Source organism: Engraulis encrasicolus, chromosome 15 (assembly GCF_034702125.1).
Source record: "Engraulis encrasicolus isolate BLACKSEA-1 chromosome 15, IST_EnEncr_1.0, whole genome shotgun sequence".
Classification (NCBI taxonomy): Eukaryota; Metazoa; Chordata; class Actinopteri; order Clupeiformes; family Engraulidae; genus Engraulis; species Engraulis encrasicolus.
In genome coordinates this window covers 52,072,763-52,096,312 of record NC_085871.1, presented here as the reverse complement: position 1 = coordinate 52,096,312, position 23,550 = coordinate 52,072,763, and the positions used below count along the sequence as shown (strand labels likewise).

Genomic DNA, 23,550 nt, shown 5'->3' with positions numbered 1-23,550 from the left:
TTCAAAATGATAAACATTTGGAATATAAAAGGCACATAGGCCCTATTTCTAAAATATGATGAAGCATTATCATGCCTTCAGTGGTATAGGCTACAAATTAAAAAGGGCTCAGAAATTCACCATTTGTTATGGGTAAATAGTAGGCTACTATGAGAGAGAGAGAGAGAGAGAGAGAGAGAGAGAGAGAGAGAGAGAGAGAGAGAGAGAGAGAGAGCAACGAGAGAACTCATTGGATTGGTTAACACCCCTGTTAAGAGTGACTTCTTCTATGAAGGGTTTTTTTTTTTTCAGCTCTCTGGGACAGTAGCACAGCAAAGGCTTTCTATTGTGAGTTTGGCCAATCGTTTTGTCCACAACTGAAGCAATAAACAGCACAAATTGAAGTGAATTCCATACATGTCAACAACTAACATTTCCCTTACACGCGGCACGCGATGTAAACGCAATTAGCGATGATGCATGCGACTAGCGATTTGGACGAAGATCCTCGCATATCGGCGTGTCATAACGCCTTACGGTCACTTCCTAATGCTTTCCCCTCATTCTGTGTTACCGTGGGACTACATCTAACCAATAGGCCTACAGAGTCTAGGATGTATTTACTCCAGGAAGAAAATGCGAAGGAAATTCAAAATCGTAATTCAAATCGTTTTTAACAAAAACGGATATCGTTTAAAAAATAAAAATAAAAGTTATTATTATTTTTTTTTTTTAAACATTTTCGTAAACTATGGCGGCCAAATTTAAACTATGGCGGGCCGCCATAGTTTCCTCAATGTATGGGAAACACTGCTCTTGACCTCTTAATATGTCTTCATATTGCAATCTTTCTGTCACGCAATGCTTAGGTTCATTTTATGGTGTCCTGTGGTGTGACTGCTCTTATAGGAGGAAAAAAAGTTTTTTTATTCATGAAAACACATATTAAGATTAAACACAATATCATTATCAAGTTAGCATGAGCTCAGATGTCAGTCATGTATACAAAAGGATTAAAATGGCCATAATGCAGTGAATTCCCTGTGGTGTGACTCCATTTTCCTACGGTGTGACATGCCTATGCTATGTGTTGATGCAGGACACATTTTCCCAAAAATGGCAAAAATAAGGTGAAATTCCACAGACCACTAAGTGCTTTATTTTTTTTCTATTTTTTTCCAATTTTTTTTCCATCATTTTTTTCAGGAATTTGAAAAACCTTTTTTTGCGTTACGCCCTTAAACGTCAACCACCCACTTACTGTGAAGGCTAATAGGCTACCAAAAACAAGATGCTTCTAAAGTGAAATGCTCTTTTATTACATAGTGCATATGTTAATGGGGCACCTAAGTCACGCCCTTCTACTTACGATCCCTGGGGCTGGAGCTCTCAAAATTTGGAATGCGAGTTAATGGAGCGAGTCAAACTAAATCCTCATCCCGTTTGGCATGTGCTCCGGATTTCAGATATGATGACAGTGAATTTGAAAGGTTTGGATTTGCGTCGTAAAACCACTCATTTTCGGCACGCAAGAAACGTTATTTTAGCTTTTGTGCAAAACTGTGTGAGAGACTACACGTGCGCCTCGCATATCTGACGTGAACCGAGGCAACCCTACCGCTGCACCGTGGCTTAAGTGGCTGCACGTCGGACATGCAACGTCTGTTGTGTAGTCCAAATAATTACATATTTTTGCACACACACAACTCAAAAATCGCTTGGCAAGTGAAGTCAACAAGCACACCATTGGTTGTTATTAATTCTGAGGCACAGCATATGTGTGATCGACGGGGAAATGCGAGGTGGGTCGGAAAATAGCTTTGATCAGTCCATTACAGCCCAGTCAAAAGTGTTTGCGTTCCCAGCCCCACATGCCGCCCGGAAGGGGTGGAGACTTAGGTGCCCCATTGATACGCATGTAAGAACTATTGGAAATGCTTTTTTTTTTTTTTTCGAAGTGGAGACAGTACATGCACCATAAACACCATCAAGTCAACCCGAAATGAACGAGTCGAAGCCCTTCTGATAAGTGTTGTAAGCTTATATTTCTACGCGAAACACGTTGTTCACCTAAATAAAAAACAGCAAGTGTGCGGTGATCCTTCTTCTTTATTATGGACCGTCAAGTCAAGTCAGCTTTTATTATCACTCTCTTCATATGCACAAGACATACAAGAAAAATGAAATTGTGTTTTCTCTCTATAGGCCTACCATGCCAGGACAAGGACAAATACAAGACTGCCATTTTACAGACTGACATAAAGTGCAAGACAGGGGTGAATTTCTCAAAACCAAAGTTGCTAACTACATTAGCTACTTTACTGTTTTCAATGCATTTTCCCATTGGCAACTACCGAAGTTGCTAACAGGCTAACAGCTTCTCTTTTGAGAAACTCACCCCAGGACAGGTAACTTAACAGTAATGGACTGGTAACAATAAGTGGTCAATTATAAATACAGTACAAATGAACATTTAACATTCAACATTTATCATTGAACATGTAAACAGAAGATGAGATAACTATAGAATGTAGACATTACAATTAATAGGATAATAACAGTGACAATAGTAACAGTATAATAACAATAGTTATATAAAGTAGTAGATTGGGGTGGCAGCATTGTAAGCAGCATGTTGTATTGTCTTATGTTCCAGGACTGAGGTATTGCAGGTAAGGTGCCGCCCCTGGTGCAGTACTGTGTGTGTGTGTGTGTGTGTGTGTGTGCGTGTGCGTGTGCGTGTGCGTGTGTTGTGGGGTAGTGCAGGTTCAGTCCAATAGTGGAATAGTGGAAGTCAAAGCTGTGCTGTACTACACACTGTGCAGTCCAGCAAAGTCCATTGTAGTCCAGTGGTCAAGTAGTAGCATTTAGCAGCATAGTTGGAGGTGCAAGTCTCATAGTGCAAGCAGTTCTTTGAACACAAATTAAGAAAATAAAATTGATAAGACAGGTACACTACACACCCATCAGACATACAGCAGGGTGTATGCAGGGTTTTAAAAAGTATTAAAAGGTGATACATTAAAAAGTCAAAATTTAATGGCATTAAAAGTTGTAAATTTGCTCAAAAAGTATTAATTTTTGAAAAACGAGGTATTTTTTTTAGTTGCACCATTTTGATTTTAAAAATCTTTGTTTATTCACTGTTTATCACAGTTTTTCAAAACACCAGTGATTCGCGCAACAGTAGCCACCTGACCTAGTTCATAGCATACTTTTAAACAGCACTCTGGAATCGCACTGCTCCCTTTCGGGCGTCTTTTTGCAAAATACGAAAGTGTAATGTAATGTTTAGAAGGTAGAAATTGTTAATACTGGAATCGTAATGTCGTGATGGTTGTAAAAAAAATCTAAAGGCAGTGAAAAATGGTATGAAATGGTAGTAAATTTGACTTCAAGATTGCTGTATAAGGTAAGCGTACCCATTAAGCCCACCAAAATCTAAATTTCTTTATTTTTCAATCATCTTCACATAATTTTTGTGTGAAATAATTTGTTAAATAGTAAGATTTACCTCTCTTCTCAATGTTTGTCACTGAGTTGATGAATACAGTGAGTCCAATATGTATTTGATCCCTTGCTGATTTTGCCCGTTTGCCCACTAATAAAGACATGATCAGTCTATACATTTATGATAATATGTATTCAAACATGGAGAGACAGAATATCAAAAAGAAATTCCAGAAAATAACTTAAAATAATATATTTTAATTTGTTTGTACTTAATTTAGGCTAATAAGTATTTGACCCCTCTAGCTAAAGAAGATAAAGTGCTTTGTGGCAAAGCCCTAGTTGTCTAGCACTGAGGTCAGATGCTTCTTTTAGTTGATGACAATGTTTGTGCATATAGTAGAAAATATTTTTGCCCATTTTTCTTTGCAGATTATCTCCAAAACATTAATAGTTTGTGGCTGTAGCTTGGCAAATGGGAGGTTCAGTTCTCTCCATAGAATTACTATAGGGCTAAGTTAATATTTGGAGACTGTCTAGGCCACTTCACGACTTTAATATGCTTCTTATTGAGCCACTCCTTCGTTGCTTTGACTGTATGTTGTGTATTATTGTCATGTTGGGAGATTGAAACATGGCCCACCCTTCAGTGTAGTGGTGGAGGGAAGGACGTTTGCACTCAGGATTGCACATTACATGTCTCCATCCATCCATTCGTTGACGATGTGAAGTTGTCCTGTGCCTTGGCCAGGCAAACACCCTCAAACCATAATGATACCACTTTCATGCATGATGGTGAGGAGGGTGTTCTTGGGATCATAGACAGCAGTACTCTTTCTCAAAACACATTGAATTGTGTTAATGCCAAACAGCTTGATTTTGGTTTCATATGACTACAGCACCTCCTTATCATATGGGTCATTTCACGTGAAATCAGACACTTTGGGACCCGACCGACCCGGATTTCGATCATACTTGGTGTGCCTTTTCAGTAGCAAGGTAGCACCCCAGAACTGCATTGGTTTGAATCTGACACTAATATTAAGGGAGAAACAGACTAGGAAAGGTTCACATGTGAGGGTAGGACACTATACATTCAGCCTTGAATATATCAGTCAGTGTTAGTCACAAAAAGATGCCTGTGGTGTTGTTTGAAAGCTCTTTTCTGGCTCTACATAGTACACAATCACCTTGGAATACAACTACTCTCAGAATATGAATTATGATAAATTGAAAAATTAAAAATTGAATATCTAAAAAACTCATATTTTAAAATGGCCAGTTCCTTGTCCAAACGTAGCCGGCAATGTCATGAGCAGCACCTAAAATGCTGGTGTTCGGTTTGTTATTCATTTCAGAGAGAATTTGACTCACAAATATGGCATCATACAGACCACTTACTAATAATATGGTAATACCATAGTAGCATCACATGACAAAACAAAAACAAAACAAAAATGGTCAGTGTCCATGGTCCCAGGTTTCAGAAACTAAGGCAGATGTCCATTTATACATACCAAATGATGATATGTGAATGTTTGAACATTCCTTCTCTGTGTACCTGTGCCATCTTCCCTTTACCGTACTTTAAAGAGATAATCAATGGCTACACTCTCATTTTGTACTCTACCAGTGCATTTGAAGCAACAGCTGTGTCTTTTGTAGATAATGTATAAGTACGTCCCGTTGCAGTTACAGGTTCCACTACCAGAAGCACATCCTGATGATCCATGACAAGTCTATCTGGTCTGAAGGGAAAAGTGAAGGATGGAGATGGCCCATGAGGATGCAGGAAGTTCAGTTTCACCTCTCCAGTGCTCGGCATACATTCCTCAGCACATGCTAGCCACCAGTTGCCATCATATACAGCTACAACATACCCTTTGATGCTTGAAAATGTAACACATTCCTTTACTGAGCTCACTCTTTCAACTCTGCCTTCTCTGAATGCTCAAAATGGCCTAACTTCCACTGTGTCCATTGACAATGGGCAGAAGCTGTGTACCTGGAATAGTTCTTGCAGATTCAAACCTTTTCAACAAGTTCTCAGCTTCATGATGGTACATATCTGTTGTGGCAAACTGGCAATGGATGTTCTTGACATTATCCTTGACAAATTCAAACAGTTGGTATGGCGTTACAATTTAATTGTCAATAGGACGTTGCAGACTTCCTGCACAATATAAGAACCTTAAAATTACAACAAATTTGTGCCACCACGAGGCAGATTTTCACATACCTGCAGAGTGGCACTTTTTTGCCACATCACATGGCAAAGGTCCATGTGATGGCGTTGGAGGGACAGTTAAATGGCTTGCTGCACGAGCAAGTCTGCAACGTCCTATTGACAATTAAATTATAACGCCATACCAACTGTTTGAATTTGTCAAGGATAATGTCAAGAACATCCATTGCCAGTTTGCCACAACAGAGATGTACCATCATGAAGCTGAGAACCTGTTGAAAAGGTTTGAATCTGCAAGAACTATTCCAGGTACTCAAAAACTACACAGCTTCTGCCCATTGTCAATGGACACAGTGGAAGTTAGGCCATTTTGAGCATTCAGAGAAGGCAGAGTTGAAAGAGTGAGCTCAGTAAAGGAATGTGTTACATTTTCAAGCATCAAAGGGTATGTTGTAGCTGTATATGATGGCAACTGGTGGCTAGCATGTGCTGAGGAATGTATGCCGAGCACTGGAGAGGTGAAACTGAACTTCCTGCATCCTCATGGGCCATCTCCATCCTTCACTTTTCCCTTCAGACCAGATAGACTGTCATGGATCATCAGGATGTGCTTCTGGTAGTGGAACCTGTAACTGCAACGGGACGTACTTATACATTATCTACAAAAGACACAGCTGCTGCTTCAAATGCACTGGTAGAGTACAAAATGAGAGTGTAGCCATTGATTATGTCTTTAAAGTACGGTAAAGGGAAGATGGCACAGGTACACAGAGAAGGAATGTTCAAACATTCACATATCATCATTTGGTGTGTATAAATGGACATCTGCCTTAGTTTCTGAAACCTGGGACCATGGACACTGACCATTTTTGTTTTGTTTTTGTTTTGTCATGTGATGCTACTATGGTATTACCATATTATTAGTAAGTGGTCTGTATGATGCCATATTTGTGAGTCAACTTCTCTCTGAAATGAATAACAAACCGAACACCAGCATTTAAGGTGCTGCTCATGACATTGCCGGCTACGTTTGGACAAGGAACTGGCCATTTTAAAATATGAGTTTTTTAGATATTCAATTTTTAATTTTTCAATTTATCATAATTCATATTCTGAGAGTAGTTGTATTCCAAGGTGATTGTGTACTATGTAGAGCCAGAAAAGAGCTTTCAAACAACACCACAGGCATCTTTTTGTGACTAACACTGACTGATATATTCAAGGCTGAATGTATAGTGTCCTACCCTCACATGTGAACCTTTCCTAGTCTGTTTCTCCCTTAATATTAGTGTCAGATTCAAACCAATGCAGTTCTGGGGTGCTACCTTGCTACTGAAAAGGCACACCAAGTATGATCGAAATCCGGGTCGGTCGGGTCCCAAAGTGTCTGATTTCACGTGAAATGACCCATGAAGAGAATATCGGCGTTTGCTCGCTCATAAAACACATCTTTCCATTTGAAGGGAAATGCTATAATTTGGCAAAACACTGGACGTTTATATATAAAAATCATTACATTTACCTCTTAATTCACTAAATATGAAAGTATTTTGAAAACATTTGACTTAAACTAGCTGAAATTCTATGATTTCTGACATGTCCCAAAACAGCAAAGTTTTGAGGCGACTTCTTGTCAGTAGTCCTGAGACTGGATTCACTTGGACAGGGATTACTCAACGATAAAAAATGTGATTTGTTTGCAATAAAAAACATTTTGTCAGTTACTAAACCCTTTAATTGGATAGGGTGATGAACAACAAAATCCACCTTTTCCCTTTCTTTAAATTGACCTCAAAGTTGAAAGTGGGCTTAAAGGGTACATGGGCTTAATGGGTACGCTTACCTTATGCCCTGATACAGTGTAGTCACTCTCTTCAGTGTCGCCTGAGCTTGGAAGAGAGCACCACAGAGCTTTTAAATGGATTTACTAGAGATTTATGTATTCTGTTTTGAGAGCAATCCAGTCTTCCATAGGGATGTGGCTGTTTTGAAATAACCAAGATTTTGATTGAGTTAGCACATACAGTAAGTATCTAAAGCAGTTTGGCTGGCACAGTAATTAAAGTGAGGTTGTTTAGCACATGTAAAAATCACAAACTTTGCCAGTAATTGACACAATATTTCTGCCCTTTTTCAAAGGTTTAGAGGAGACCTCTAAGATGGCCTCTGCAGAAGTCAACTCTCCACTCCAGCTGATGAGGAGCGTCAAAGAAGAGACAGAGGAGTTCAGCTTAGCTGACTCTCCATCCCAGCTGAACATAAAAGAAGAAGAGGGAGAAGAGTTCCCTGGGTCTCCATCGCAGCTGAACATAAAAGGAGAAGAGAGAGGAGAGTTCCCTGGTTCTCCAGAACAGCTGAACGTAAATAAAGAGACAGAGCAGTTCCCTGGTTCTCCACCTCAGCTGAGGAGCTTATATGAGGACAGCGAGGAGAATAGATCTGGTAAGACTCAATAAATGCTGTAAATAATATTTTCATGTGAAATTCACAGGAAATGTTGATGTAATGTTAATAGAATGAAACAACAATGTTTGTTTTACTCATTACATTACATTACATTACACTTCACTTAGCTGACGCTTTCATTTTATTCAAAGCGACTTCCAGTTATTATTTGTCAGGGTATTGGTTACAGTCCCTGGAGCAATGTGGGGTTAGGTGCCTTGCTCAAGGGCACTTCAGCCATGGATGGAGATGTAGGGAGAGGTCAGGGGGGATTCAAACCTGCAACCCCCAGATTGAAAGACCAACTCTCTAACCACTAGGCCACGGCTGCCCCTCAAACATACTCAAACTCAAACATATAAGTGTATATAAGTTGTAAATTCAGACTAATTGATCATTTCGAAGTGGTCTATGGTCTCCGCAGCTGTATAGTATGGCCAAGGAAGGCTGATAAGTATGTTACAACCGTAAGTCAGAAACCTTTGAGACTTTCACAGAAATGGTATCAAAACTTGACCCCTTAGCGCAGCACTCTAGCGCTCTCAGTGTTGTTATGATGTAGTGAAGCCTTTTCAGCAAGTGAATAGGGTCGCCGGCGACCCCTGCTGCAGTAAGAGGCTACATAATAAGCAATATCATGTATTTCTGTTTTCATAATACTGTACCGGTGCATACTGAACTGCAGAAAATGCAGACACGGACTTGCTTCTTACACATAGCCAGCTCTAATTGTAGGCCGAGTAGGAAGGCTGGTAAGAGAAGAGAAGAGATCCAGGGTCAAGTATCAATTGAAGAGCCGGGAATCCACATGTTGCCCACCGTGTGCCCCCCACCCCTACCCCTACCCCAACCCCAACCCCCCAAGCCCACACTCAACAATCAGTCACACCCACCCTCACACACACACACACACACACACACACACACACACACACACACACACACACACACACACACACACACACACACACACACACACACACACACACACACACACACACACATACCCAAACAGTGGTACAAGATGTGATGTACTGTTTACTGTGAAAACCAGTCAGTGCAATATAAAAAGGCCTGGCTAAAGCAGAGTTGTAGTCCTGGTTGTTTGGGACAGCAGTCAATAAGAGTCAATAAGAGTTGCAGGGGGTGAATGTTGTTGCCCATTATATCAGTGGTTCTTAACCTTTTTTTCTTAATGCACCCCCTTACCTGTGCTAAAGACAAGCCGTGCACCCCCAACCCAAACGTGTCTACAGGGACTAAAATTGATTTTAAATGATTAATTGCAATGATTCTTGCTTAAGACACTAAACAATATCATAATGCCTCTGCATGGGGACCAAAACATGCATTAGTTTGGTTTTGATTTGGACTAATTATAATGTTCACAAGCTGAGTTTTGGTCACAACCTCAATTCCGTGCACCCCCTGAAATCTCTGGCGCACCCCCAGGGGGTGCCCGCACCCAAGGTTAAGAACCACTGCATTATAGAGTCCAGTTTGCCCAGTGTTCTCTTCTCAGCAGTGGTAGTGAGTAGAGCATGACACAGGAGTGGATTTTCACTCCCGTCCCATCCCGGTCCCAGAAAAAAATCCCATCCCGTCCCATCCCGGACTGGAGTAAAAGAAACAAATCCCATCCCATCCACTCCTGAAAAGAATGTCTCCCAATCTTGCCCACTCCCACTCAAAATCAACCCCAATCCCGTTTCGTCAAAAAAACGAGGCTTTTTTTGTTTGTTTTTTAAAGAAAAAATAAGCGGCATTCCCGCTCACGTTCATTTTTATTCCCGCTCCTGCCCGCTCCCGTTCATCTTTATTCCCGCTCCAGCCCACTCCCGTTCATCTTTAAAATTTCGACTCCCATTCCGCGGGAATCCCACAGGACCCACGGGAATTCCTGAAAAATGTCATCCTCTAGTAGTGAGAGCCTCTAGTTCTGTGCCAACATGTCTTAAACCCTGTTCGGACAGGTTCTCTCAGAACATTAGTAATGGCCGATGCGGACTGGATGTAAAATATCTCAGTAAAAGTACAAAAAGGTAAATCTTCACACACCGTTATGGCAGTCTTTGTCATCGATTTCATATTTATTAATTTCTACTGTGTGTGTGTTTTGCTCTGTTGTTAATACAGTTTGTTCCATTCTACTCTACTTTTTAAAAAAATTGTGTTACGCCCTTAAACGTCAACCATCCATTAATATTCATTTCCATTCTACTCTTCACAGGGCATCAGCTCCACAGCGGTTCCAGTGGAGAGGAGTTTCGTGGAAAAACACATTCTTCTGCCCTGACTACAGAGAGGCCGTACGTCTGCAGTCAGTGTGACCAGAGCTTTAAGAGAAAAGATGAGCTCCAAATCCACCAGCGTGTTCACACAGGGGAGAAACCATTTTCATGCACCGACTGTGGAAAGAGTTTCTCACATTCTTCTAACTTCCACCAACATCGTCGCGTTCACACTGGAGAGAGGCCGTTCCCTTGCAGTCAGTGTGACAAGAGCTTTAAGACTAAAGGAAGCCTCAACAAACACCAGCTCGTTCACACAGGGGAGAAACCATTTTCATGCAGTGACTGCGGAAAAACCTTTTCACGGCTGTGTATCCTTCGCAAACATTGTCTTTGTCACACTGAAGAGAAGCCGTATGCTTGCAGTCAGTGTGACAAGAGCTTTAAGAGAAAAGCAGAGCTCCAAATCCACCTGCGCGTTCACACAGGGGAGAAACCTTTTTCATGCACCGAATGTGGAAAGAGTTTCTCAGAGTCTTCTACCCTCTACAGACACCGCCGCGTTCACACTGGAGAGAGGCCGTACGTTTGCAGTCAGTGTGACAAGAGCTTTAAGACTAAAGGAAACCTCAACGCACACCAGGTCGTTCACACAGGGGAGAAACCATTTTCATGCAGTGACTGCGGAAAAACCTTTCCACACCTATTTATGCTTCGCAAACATTGTCTTTGTCACACTGAAGAGAGGCCGTATGCTTGCAGTCAGTGTGACAAGAGCTTTAAGACTAAAGGAAACCTCAACGCACACCAGGTCGTTCACACAGGGGAGAAACCATTCTCATGTATCGACTGTGGAAAGAGTTTCTCAGAGTCTTCTAATTAGGGATGGGCATAATTAACCGATTAACCGATGATTGATCATTAAACATTTAGTCGAAGAAATTAATTTTCGCAGACGAACCGTTAAACAAAAACAAAACAAAAACTTGAATGTAGGTTGTTCTGCCTTCCATTTAATTCCATGCCTGAGTTTAGTTTCTCTCACGTAAATCCTATGGTGAATACCGCCACCTAGTGGACTTTCTCGCGGTACTGCGCCTTAAGCGCAACTCTACTTCCTGGTTAGTTGCAGCCAGTTTTTTCAAGTGTTTTCTGCCGTAAAGCCACCGGACTTCATCTCTCCCGCAATTAATATCTTTTCACATTTGAGCCTTGGACAATATAAGTCTGTAAGTGATCATTTTGTGTTGGATTTTGTTTGTAACGAAATTGCATTGCTATTTTGAGGTAAATTTCGATCTATTTGGCTCTAGAAATGATGTTTTCTTTGCCTGGAAATGTTGGCTAATCTCATTCTACTTTCGGTTAGAAAATGACAAAGTGTACTGTAATTACTGCAATGTGAATTACAAATACAGTTAATCGACAACGTCCATGATGTATCACTTGAACACCGCGCATCCAAGCCTTGTAAAAGACGGTGGTGATTCATCTCAACATAGCCTCACCTCGATGTCTGCACCGTTATGTGCCTTCGTTGTTGGCTCGCAACTTGAAGCCTTTCAGGTTTAACTGTTCTTGTTAATCACTTGACACTTGTGTTGTTAATAAAACAAATCCTCAAAGAAAAACATGATGTTTTTGATGTATTTTTGTTATACAAGAGTATAGGGCATGGTGGGCCTAAATGTGTGCTGTTTTTAATATAAAAATGTTAATGGTTAACCGATTATTAATCATTAATTCTCCCGACGATCGACGAAGAAATTTTCACCGTATGCCCATCCCTACTTCTAACCTCCACATACATCGCAGCATTCACACTGGAGAGAGGCCGTACGTTTGCAGTCAGTGTGACAAGAGCTTTAGGACAAAATATGAACTCCATGTCCACCAGTACATTCACACAGGAGAGAAACCATTTTCATGCAAAGACTGCGGAAAAACCTTCTCAAACTCTTCTAAACTTCGTGTACATCGCCGCATTCACACCGGAGAGAAGCCGTACGCTTGCAGCCAGTGTAGCAAGTGCTTAAATCAAAACAGAAGCTCCAATCCCACCAGATTGTTCACACAGGGGAGAAACCATTTTCATGCTCAACCTGTGGAAAGAGTTTCTTACTACCTCATTGCCTCACTGTACACCATCGCATTCACACTGGAGAGAGGCCGTACGCTTGTAGTCAGTGTGGAAAGAGCTTTAAGAGAAAACAGGTGCTCCAAATCCACCAGTGTGTTCACACAGGGGAGAAACCATTTTCATGCACAACCTCTGGAAAGAGTTTCTCACAGTCTTCTAGCCTCCTCGCACATCGCCGCACTCACACTAGAGAGGCCGTACCCTTGCAGCCAGTGTAGCAAGAGCTTTAAGACAAAATATGAGCTCCAAATCCACCAGCGTGTTCACACAGGGGAGAAACTCATGAACCGACTGTGGAAAGAGTTTCTTGCGCTCATCCCACCTCCAATCACATCGTCGCATTCACACTGGAGTCACTTGTAGTCAGTGTGACCAGAGCTTCCCACAGTCAGTCACCTGAAGACACACTTGTCATCACACTTGAATGAGGAATTCAGTCACTGTCGTATTTGAGAGAGGCCGTTTGCTAGCAGCCAGTGTGACTAGAATAGTGGTGGGGAACCTATGTCTTGAGGGCCGTTTGCGGTCCTTGACGCCGTCCTATGCGGCCCCCGATGTAATTTTAATGTTCAGTACTGGGAGTATGTAATTTTAATGTTCAGTGCTGGGAGTATGCATTACTTTTTGCTGTAATGCAGTATTGTAAGGCATTACAGTACAGGGTACAAATCTGTAATATTTACTTAGTTACAATGCTAAGTAACTTAAGTTAAAATGTATTGCACCGTGACCTGGATTTTAATGGTGTTCACTGTGGTGAGTCAGAAAGAAGCTATTCCTGAAATTTGCTTTAGATGGTGTCATGCATGTGTGGTGGTAAACAAGTGAGTTTTACAAAAAAAGTGTATCATCTGGCTAGTCAAGCATGATGGTGAATTACACCTAAAAGAAACATGTGTCAACATGCACTGTGACTACTGAAGCAGATTGTGAAACTCTCCATTTCATTCAAATCTCACACCGATCTATTTAAGGCAGGTGCAAACTCCAAATGTATAAGTTCAATGTAAAGAAAGGTTAAAACGCACACCGATGACCTCCCTTTTAATCCCTTTTCATTTCTAGACGATTTGGGCTGCTTCTCTACCAGATTTTAATGGTGTACTCACTTTTGATGGCACATTTCCAAACATCAATGGCTGTATTTTGATTTTCTGTGAGTGAACAACAAATGTACACGGTTATATATGTTGTTAACAGGTCACCAATCATTGTGTCAAAGTGAAATTTCTTTAATGTTGTCCTATGAAAATATAAAAGTATATATCTGCAAAAATGTGAGGGGTGTACTCACTTATGTGACTTGTCCTGTTTCTGTTACTCCTGGTGAGGAGAGACTTTGGCAAGGGAGCACACAACAGATGGTCTACTCCAGAGTTTCTCAACTGGTGGGTCGCGACCCAAAAGTGGGTCGTGGAGGGGTCATGGGTGGGTCGCGGAGCCGGAAAAAAAAAATCGTAATTCATTGATTCGCTAAAAAAACAAAAGAAAACCCATCCAACTTTTCCTGCAACAATTTGCAACTTTTCTGGTGATAGGCGATTGAACTTGTGTCATCTGTCGTCATAGATAAAATCAGAATTTTTATGCGAGATAGTCGCATGCAACCAGTCATTCGAGTGTCGTTAAAAAGATTGGGTCGTGACAGAATGAGAGTGGAAAATGTTGGGTCCCAAGACTGTTCCAGTTGAGAACCACTAATCTAGAGTATCAGTAGTCATGTGACCATGGAGAACCACTGGTCTACTCTGTGCGACACTTCTCGTGTTCACTTGCTCAACTGTCATCATCATCATCATGTTACGTCACGTGACGTCAGTTTATTAGTTGATACACAGCAGGGCTTGGCACTGGCACCTGCCAACCGGCCAAATGCTGGTAAACACACACAGCAGTGGAGGCACTTGGACATGTCCCACCTGCCAACCGGCCAAATGCTGGTAAAACTTGGCTGTGGCTAGTAATACTTTCAGTGTCACTAGCCAATTTGGCTGGCAGCTTATTCCTTTGTATGACATATTCATAGTAGCCTATATTCTGTTGTTTGCCCCTTGTGCATCAATTGTTTGTATGTAAGTTCAAGAAAAAGCTCAGTAACTCAGTTTCTATTTGCTTGATAAACTTCCATGTAGAAAGCTACACTCATCTTGCTTTAGCATCTCATCTTCTGAGGTTCGACGAGCACAATCATAATAAAAAAAAGAAAAAAAGAAACAACATAAAATCTGTGGCTAGTGGAATACCTGAATGGCTAGTGACTCGGGAAAACCACTAGCCACAGTGGCCGGTGGAGAAAAAAAAATAATGTCAAGCCCTGGTACACAGCAGCAAACTCTGTCTGGGGGTGTTTTTGATGTGCAAGCCTTCAATATTGCCAAAGTGTCATTTAGAGGAAATGTGTTTTGCTTGCATCCAATCTATCTTGTTTCATTTCTGAAATGCATGGATAGAGCAATGTTATACTTTCAAAGAGTAACTTTGTTCAGATTACTATGCTTCTATGTTACCAAATGCCATTTTTTAATGTTTAGGCTGTAACGATACACTGAACTCACGATTCGGTTCGTATCACGATTTTTGACCTACTGTTTGATACACCCCAGGATTTCTGAAATGTATCTCATTTGAAGCTTGGAAGCACTATCACATTGAATCATATGGTTGTTTACTGAATTGAAGGACAACAAAACCTTGAAAGGACGTATCACGATACTGCCTCCTTAACATCACGATACAGTATTGTGACATTGAGTATCACGATTTCTCTGTTTGATCCAATATCGTTACAGCCCTAGAAGGCCCTCATGGGTAACACATAGTATAGGCTACAAGTAGGAGTCGCACACTGGAGTTGAATGCAAAATCAAAAACTGTATTAAACAAAAGTACATAAAACTGAAACTGGGAACACTGATGATGGGCTAGACCTGAAACGCTTGTCCCCTGTCTGTCGGTTTTATTTACTTTTTTCAGCTTTGTTTAATACAGTTTTTGATTTTGTATTCAGCTCCAGTGTGCGACTCCTTTCTTCCTTTTCATTATATTGCTCTTGGAATTACGCACCGAGCGATACGCTTAGGATATGACATTGGCGCGGACGCCACCCCACCATTACTAATACATAGCGTATCCATGTGTGAGTCGTTGTATTTTTAGGCCGAAAGTGTAATGTGAAATGACCAAATGACCACTTGAGTTCCCCCCTGAGGGATAATAAAGTTACCCCCCCCGACCAATGCCATCTCGGCACGGCTGCCAGATCCTGTTGTGTAGTCCTGAATTGGAACACCAGGGCTGCATATAGAAATGCATGTGAATATGGGGGAAGCCATGGCCTAGTGGTTTTAGAGTTGGTCTTTCAATCTAAGGTTTTCCGTTTCAAATCCCCCCTGACCTCTCCCTACTTCTCCATCCATGGCTGAAGTGCCCTTGAGCAAGGCACCTAACCCCACATTGCTCCAGGGACTGTAACCAATACCCTGAAAATAATAGTTGTAAGTCCAGCTTCCAGATGATGTAAAAATGCACCCACTATTGATGGCTTTAAATTTAGACTCAAGACAAAGCTGTTCTCAGATGCTTTGTGTCAGCTTAATTCAGCTTAAATTATATATCATTCTTATTTCTTTTATTTTTATGTTTATTTTTTATTTTATTATTATTATTATTATTATTTACCTTGTGATTTATCTTAATGTTCTTTGACTAATTTATTTCCTTCTTTCTTTCTTGTTTCCTTTCTTTGTTAATTTTGTGAAGCACATTGTGTTGCACCTGTGTATGAAATGCGCTATACAAATAAACTTGCCTTGCCTTGCCTAAGTCGCTTTGAATAAATGAAAGCATCAGCTAAGTGTAATGTAATGTAATGAATATAGATATGAATGTGTAACAATGTTCAGTCCTCTTACTAGGAGGAATGTGGAAAGGTGTCCCTCAGTGCTTTTAATTGTAGAGTAGAGTAGTAGAGTAGAGTAGAGTATCGTTTATTGATCCCAGAGGGAAATTAAGGTGCCAAGTAGCATACACACATAAATAAAGACATTACCCACAAGACATAATACACATATTTACACATAAAATAATCATATATAGCTTACTGTTGCATACATTTTGCCAAGGCATCTCTCTCTAACACACCACACACACACACACACACACACACACACACACACACACACACACACACACACACACACACACACACACACACACACACACACACACACACACACACACACACACACACACCAAAAATAAAGTGTAAAAGTCCACAGTGTTAAACATGTGCCTTAGCCAAGTGGCACATAGAAGCCAAGACAAAGTGTTCATAAAGTGTCCAGGAGTGTCCATAGTCTCTCTGCCTAGTACAATGTCCATAGTATTCCTTGGGAAAAGGATTAGGGGGAGGGGGGGGGGGGGGGGGGGTGTCGCCCCCTGTGTCACTACACACACACTCTCTCACACACACACACACACACACACACACACACACACACACACACACACACACACACACACACACACACACACACACACACACACACACACACACACACACACCAAAAATAAAGTGTACATAGTGTCACCTGTGCTGGGTGGCCAAGACAAAGTTACCATCAAAGTGTCCAGGAGTATCAGTAGTCCAAGGGGTGACACAAGTTGCCAACTGTGTCACTCCACACACACACACACACACACACACACACACACACACACACACACACACACACACACACACACACACACACACACACACACACACACACACACACACACACACACACACAAACAGCTGTGCATTCCAATGAAAGAGGAGTCATAGGGTAAAGAGTCCAGGTAGATAAAGTGTGCAGGAGAGGGATCTGTTATGCAGTCCAGTCCCCTATGACGATCTCTCTTTGTGTGTCCTTCTGTGCAATGTTGAATAGCTGGATGGCCCTGGGTACAAAGGACTTTCGCAGCCTGTCTGTCTTGCAGGAGATGGCGCGCAGTCTGTGGCTGAACAGGCTTCTCTGGTTGTCGAAGACTGGGTACAGGGGGTGCTTGTAGTTGTCCAGGATAGAGTCTAATCTGCTAAGTGTCCTCTTGTCAGCTGTGGTTGTGAGGGCGTCCAGTTCTGTGCCTACCACAGACCCTGCTTTCCTCACCAGCCTGTCAAGCCGTCCAGCATCTCTCTTCCTAATGCTGCCACCCCAGCATGCCACAGCATAGGAGAGCACACTGGCCATGGCAGACTGGTAGAACATCTGCAGGAGTCTGTTGCACACATTGAAAGATCTCAGCTTTCTCAGAAAGTAGAGTCTGCTCTGTCCTTTCTTGTACAGTGCGTGTGAGTTAGCAGACCAGTCCAGTTTAGAGTCCAGGTGAACACCCAGGTACTTGTATATGGAGACTGTCTCCACAGTCTCCCCCTCAATGGAGACAGGCACCAGGGGTGGGGTGGTTCGCCTGAAGTCGATCACCATTTCTTTGGTTTTGGTGGTGTTCAGCCGCAACTGGTTGGTTCTGCACCATTTCACAAAGTTCTCCACCAGTCCCCTGTACTCCCCCTCCTGCCCATCTTTGATGCATCCAACAATGGCTGTGTCATCCGAGAACTTTTGCATGTGGCAGGTCTTCGTGTTGTAGTTGAAGTCAGTGGTGTACAGGGTGAACAGCACGGGGGAAAGCACCGTTCCTTGTGGAGCTCCAGTGCTGCTGATTACAGTCTCTGATGTGAGGTCGCCTAGTCTGACAAACTGGGGCCTTCCTGTGAGGTAGTCTGTGATCCAGTTCACCAGCCCCGTCTCCACTCCCATCTGCAGTAGTTTGTTTCTCAACAGGAGTGGCTGTATTGTGTTGAAGGCGCTGGAGAAATCAAAGAACATGATTCTAACAGCACTGCTTCCTTTGTCCAGGTGAGAATGCACTCTGTGCAGCAGATACAGAATAGCATCCTCAACTCCCACCTTCTCCTGGTAGGCAAATTGTAGTGGGTCTAGGGCATGGTGAACTTGGGGTTTCAGTATGTTGAGCAGCAGTGCACGCTCGAATGTCTTCATTATATGTGATGTGAGGGCTACCGGTCTGTAGTCATTCAGTTCTTTGGGGTGTGGCTTTTTGGGGACAGGTATGAGGCATGAGGTTTTCCACTGTGTGGGCACCTTACCCGCTTGCAGACTCTTATTGAAAATGTGTTGCAGTGCAGTGTTGTAGGCCTACTGCTGAAAAATGTGTATATGTGTGTGTAAAAAGTAAATTCTCTGTATAGTATGTATCTGTGTGTTAATAATAAAGCTGCGTCACAAAATCTCACAGTGCTCCTAATTTTTTTCCTGTATCTTAATGTCTGGGGCTATTCTATTTCTTTCTACAGGCAGTGTTGTCTATGAAACACTAGGGGGCAGCATTGTCAAACAAATTGGTTCAGTCCTCAGGGGATATTTATATTGTATTATATTGTATCTTGATGTATCAAGGAAGAGCAAGATCTAGGTGGGTGAAGAGCTCTAAGCTGGACTGGCCAAGGACTACGGATATATATAATATAACATATAGAAAAGTATTATTATATAAAATGGACTAGGTTTAGACTTGATGTGCCAGATCTACGTGGATAAAGAGCTGGGTCTATACAGAGTGGCATTCCAAAAACACGTATAAGTGATAAACCTGGCTAAGTTAACCTACATACAGGAAGCAGTAAACCTGCTAATAGAGAGCCACAAGTGTGTGATTTAGTTAAAGGAAATGATGACTACAGACTGTATATTTGAGCATTTTTTGAAGTGGGTATAACTTACTGTATATATTCGTGCTATTCAAAACAATGGATCAATCAATTTGAAGTGGGTATACTGAAATCCCTGAAATTTAGAAGTGGGTATACTCCAGTCCGTATACCTGCAGTCTACGTAGACTACACCAGTGGTTCCCAACCTTTTTCTTAAGGGACCCATGTTTTTACTATTGTAAGCTTTGGTGACCCAACCACGCGAGCGCCCGCACGAGACGGAGTCACAAGATGCCCTCCGTTTCCTGCGAAAACTTCTTTTAGTTATTTTATTCCTCAATTCGTCTTTGGTCAAATATAGAATAAATATTTAATGTAGCACTTACAATTTGTTGCGTCTATGCATTTATTAGTTAAATGCTTTGTCTTTTATTCAACATGGGCTATATATATTTAAAACGAAACCCCTTAAAATCAAGAGGGCTCCGCGACCCCCTGTGGATCTTTGGCGACCCATAAGGGGGGTCCCGACCCATATGTTGGGAACCACTGGCCTACACCACTGCTACAGACTCTTCTATTAGATGATTTACATCAAGGTTAACTCAACCTGGTTTAGCACTGAGCCAGGCTTTTGGAATACTCCCCTGGTTCAGGAGTAAACCAGCTTAAGTTAAGAGGTAAATTATCTGAGAGCCTAATTTTCTAAGGAAACTCCAGATTCTTCTATTAGATGATTTACCTCTTAATTTAACTTAACCTGGTTTGTTTACCTCTGAACCAGCTTCTCAGAATAGGCATCTAGACTGGACCAGTATAGTACTAACCCTTTGGGAATGTCCTACTGCAGTGTTTCTCAACCGCACGCGGCACGCCCCCCTCAGGGGTGCCGCGAAAATGTGGCTGACACTAGTAGCCTATGTGAAATGTAAATATAATACATATTTGTCTAAATCATTCATTTAATGCTTACTCAATGGAATCTGTCATTTAGGCCCTACCATTTACACACAATTAAGTAAGGTCGCCCCAGTATGGCCTACACATGTCTGAGATAAAGACGCAACTTCGAACGTCTCCAAATGTGTTAGTTTTCTAAGCTTGTGTGGTATCGGATGCGATGCCATGTTATGGCTTGTTGGTTTGGGGTGCCTTGAGATTTTTCATGAATTGAAAGGGTACCTCGCCAAAAAAAAGGTTGAGAAACACTGTCCTACTGCGATGGATATGTATAAAAAATAAGGATAATAGCAGTAGATAGTAGCCCAGTAAAGAAATGCAATAGATTGTGATGCAGTTCTTAACTGACAGAGATATTGTTTGCGTTATTTTGGTGTACATTAGTTATTCAATTTATTCTGTACGCATATATTCTGGCACTATAAAGACACACACACACACACGCACACACACACACACACACACAGAAAAGCAGACGGGGTCAAAGGGGACAGTTGTCCCGGGCCCAGGGACAGAGGGGGCCTCGAATTGGGTTCTCATTGCATTGTATGCATTGGGTGGGGGGCCCTTTCAGATTACTTTGTCTTGGGCCCAGTCAAGTATGTCAGTGGCCCTGCAGACACACACACACACAAACACACACGCACTGTTCTTTTAAGTATAATTAGACATGGTGTAGCCTCATGAGTTTGAAGTATACAAATGTAAAAATATTTAACAGCAGCAATTCCTTGTGTGGATACAAATAACAGCTGGGCAGTCATCCTTGGCTGACTCAATGTTTAACCCATTGATGCCTAAGGCACCTGCAAGAAAGGGTGCTGAATGCCTGAGCCCTTTTCAAGAAAAGCTGCCCTCAGCCTATAAAAACCTAAATATCTCAGCCTCTGAAGCACATAAAAACATGCAATAAGAAGGCATTTAAACGATAAGACCCTCATCTTTCATTTCAACGTGATCATTCATCTCAAAGAAACAAAGATGTTTAATAAAGTTGTCTCAAATCTCATGAGCCTGAATGTTGCGTAATGACGCTCCAGGCGCCAGGGCCAATGTTGCGCAACGCAACATCAGGCATCAATGGGTTAAAGTACTGAACTTGAGACCAGAGGGTTGCAGGTTCAAATCCCACCCTTACCAGCACTTCATCCATGAGAAAGTCACCAAACCCCACACTGTTCCAGGGACTGTACTAGGCGATATGGCAAAAATGTTGTATCGCAATTTTTTAACATGAAATCCCGATTTCGTTTTTTTATCACGATCTTCCATCCAAAAAATAAAAACAACAAAAAACAACTTTCATATACTTGCAATTTGTAATTTGCAGTCAATAAAATGTTAACACACTGATGATGCTCTCATAAAGTGTACTATTGGAATACAATAATGTAAAGAATCAAGTGAAGACAACAACACAAGTGAGAAAACGTCACTCTGATGCTGATAATAAACATCCTCACTGCAAGACGATCTATACGATTTCTCCACTTTGGCAGATTTGAGACGATCGTTTACTCAATATCACGATTCACGATTTAATATCATCATATCGCCCACCCCTAGACTGTACCAATGCCCTGTGTCTACATAACTGTAGCCTAAGTTGTTTTGGCTTTTACAAAAGCGTTAGCTAAATGTAATGTAATGTAATGTAATGTAATGGTTATAATCTGCGTTGTGTTGTTGATGATTGCACACAATGACGAGGAGATGTGGGAAGAACATAAACACACACAGGCCATTTCTCAATATCAAGTGTATGAGCCTTGGAATTGTCCGAGACTAATTACTGTACTGTAGTCACGACTAGTGACCGGATACTCCGCAGAGTTCACCAAAAGAGTATCCAATCACTGGGCGTGATTACGAAGGCTGATACACTTGGAAGGGTGCACAGTAGATTTTTGGCTTTTGTCTCATTGGGACTTGGCAGGGCAGTGCAGGTCTGCATTAGAGGTGTGTCGTTCATGAACGAGCCGGCTCTTTTGAACGGCTCCATGAAGTGAACGATGGGAACCGGATCACAGCTAGGGGAGCCACTCGACCGTTATTTCATTCATTTTAAGCACGTGACCTCGACCAGAGTAATTAAATGTGGGAAAAAACACAATTGTTTGCCTCAAAGAGAGGCAAAAACGGTCTTTAGAAGCAGGAGAATAATCAGTTGTTGTTTGGACAAAATTACCTTGAGGAGGAGTCAAAATATTACATTCTTAACACTGAATAAATAATTTAAAAAAGAGCCAAAAGAGCCAGTTTTTTGAACGGCTCTTTGAAAGGAACGAGCCACTAAGATCCGGATCCCGAAAAAGAGCCATAAATCTCTAGTCTGCATACGTGTGAACGATGCGCTGGCTCAATCCTCCAAAACTAAGCACACATTATTGAACAAAGTATGTAAACAAGTATTAACAAGTAAAATGGGTGGTTGTCATATTTTGCTGAAAAAAGGTAGCCTGGCAAGCCAGACTAAATGTGAGATTAAATGTGAATATTTAGTCTGGCCCCGAGCAATGAGACATTGGAAGATTGTTGATGGGAACAACCCGTTGTTTTTCAAACCGTGTCTGTGCCTTGACCGTCGTCACTCCCTCAAAACCCTGTCCGCTTTGCATCCAAAGATTCAAAACAAATCAAAACATATCTGCTGCGTTGTGATTGGCCAGCCAGTTTCAGGGCCTGGGGCATTGTCCGAGGTTAGACCCAGTCGCAGGCAAAACAAACCTGTTGGCGACTGGCAGGTGGGGGTAGTTTACTAATCTACATGTGTTGGACCTCATCAGCAGTAACTTACTACAAAAATTAAGTCTGTGTGTGTGTGTGTGTGTGTATGCCTGTTAAAGGCATTATTGTATTAACCAATTGTTTACATTGTACTAAATTTGTCCTTTGAGATCTATTGCTCTACGAATAGCCAATATGTCACCATCTCTCATTGAACTCCATTGATTTTCATTGTGTTGCTTTCCATGATTACAATGACCCTAAACATATACCTAGGCCAAAGTTGATTTTCTGGAGAGGTGTGAGTGAATCAATGATTAAGTATGACACCCGATCTGCGTACTTGAAGTGTTTTGAAGTGACTTATCTGCTCATTTTCACATTATGTTAGATAGGCGACAAAACGTTTGTCTTGTGAAAATCTGCCCTGTCTGTGTTCATTAAAGGGTCAATCTTTCTTTGGTGCATGAAATTTATTTTTGTACATACATTTTCATTCGGGAGGGTTGTAGCTTTCATATGAGTGACTTCTGAAGCCAAGTGATTAATTGAAAGTCAGGTTATTAGCTGTTATTCCAAACGGATGGATAGGCGACAACTCTTTTGGAGACGGGTGTATACATAAATTAAAAACAAACTACTATTGTGAAAAGAAAGCTAAAAAAAAATGTTGTGGGAAAAATCCATCCACTCAGTCAGAAGTTATGGGCCAAACAAT

At 41.6% G+C, this 23,550-nt stretch overlaps 2 protein-coding genes across 3 annotated transcripts in view; one reads left to right on the top strand and one right to left on the bottom strand.

The window, feature by feature from the left end:
• The window catches only part of LOC134464179 (zinc finger protein 664-like), a 268,197-nt gene that overhangs the window by 187,019 nt on the left and 57,628 nt on the right, over positions 1-23,550 (bottom strand). The window lies entirely within an intron of this gene.
• Positions 7,684-12,149, top strand: LOC134464183 (zinc finger protein 239-like). Its single transcript, XM_063217649.1, has 2 exons — positions 7,684-8,056; positions 10,290-12,149. Exons 1-2 carry the CDS (start codon positions 7,774-7,776, stop codon positions 11,171-11,173), a joined length of 1,167 nt encoding a protein of 388 aa, XP_063073719.1. The 5' UTR covers positions 7,684-7,773; the 3' UTR covers positions 11,174-12,149.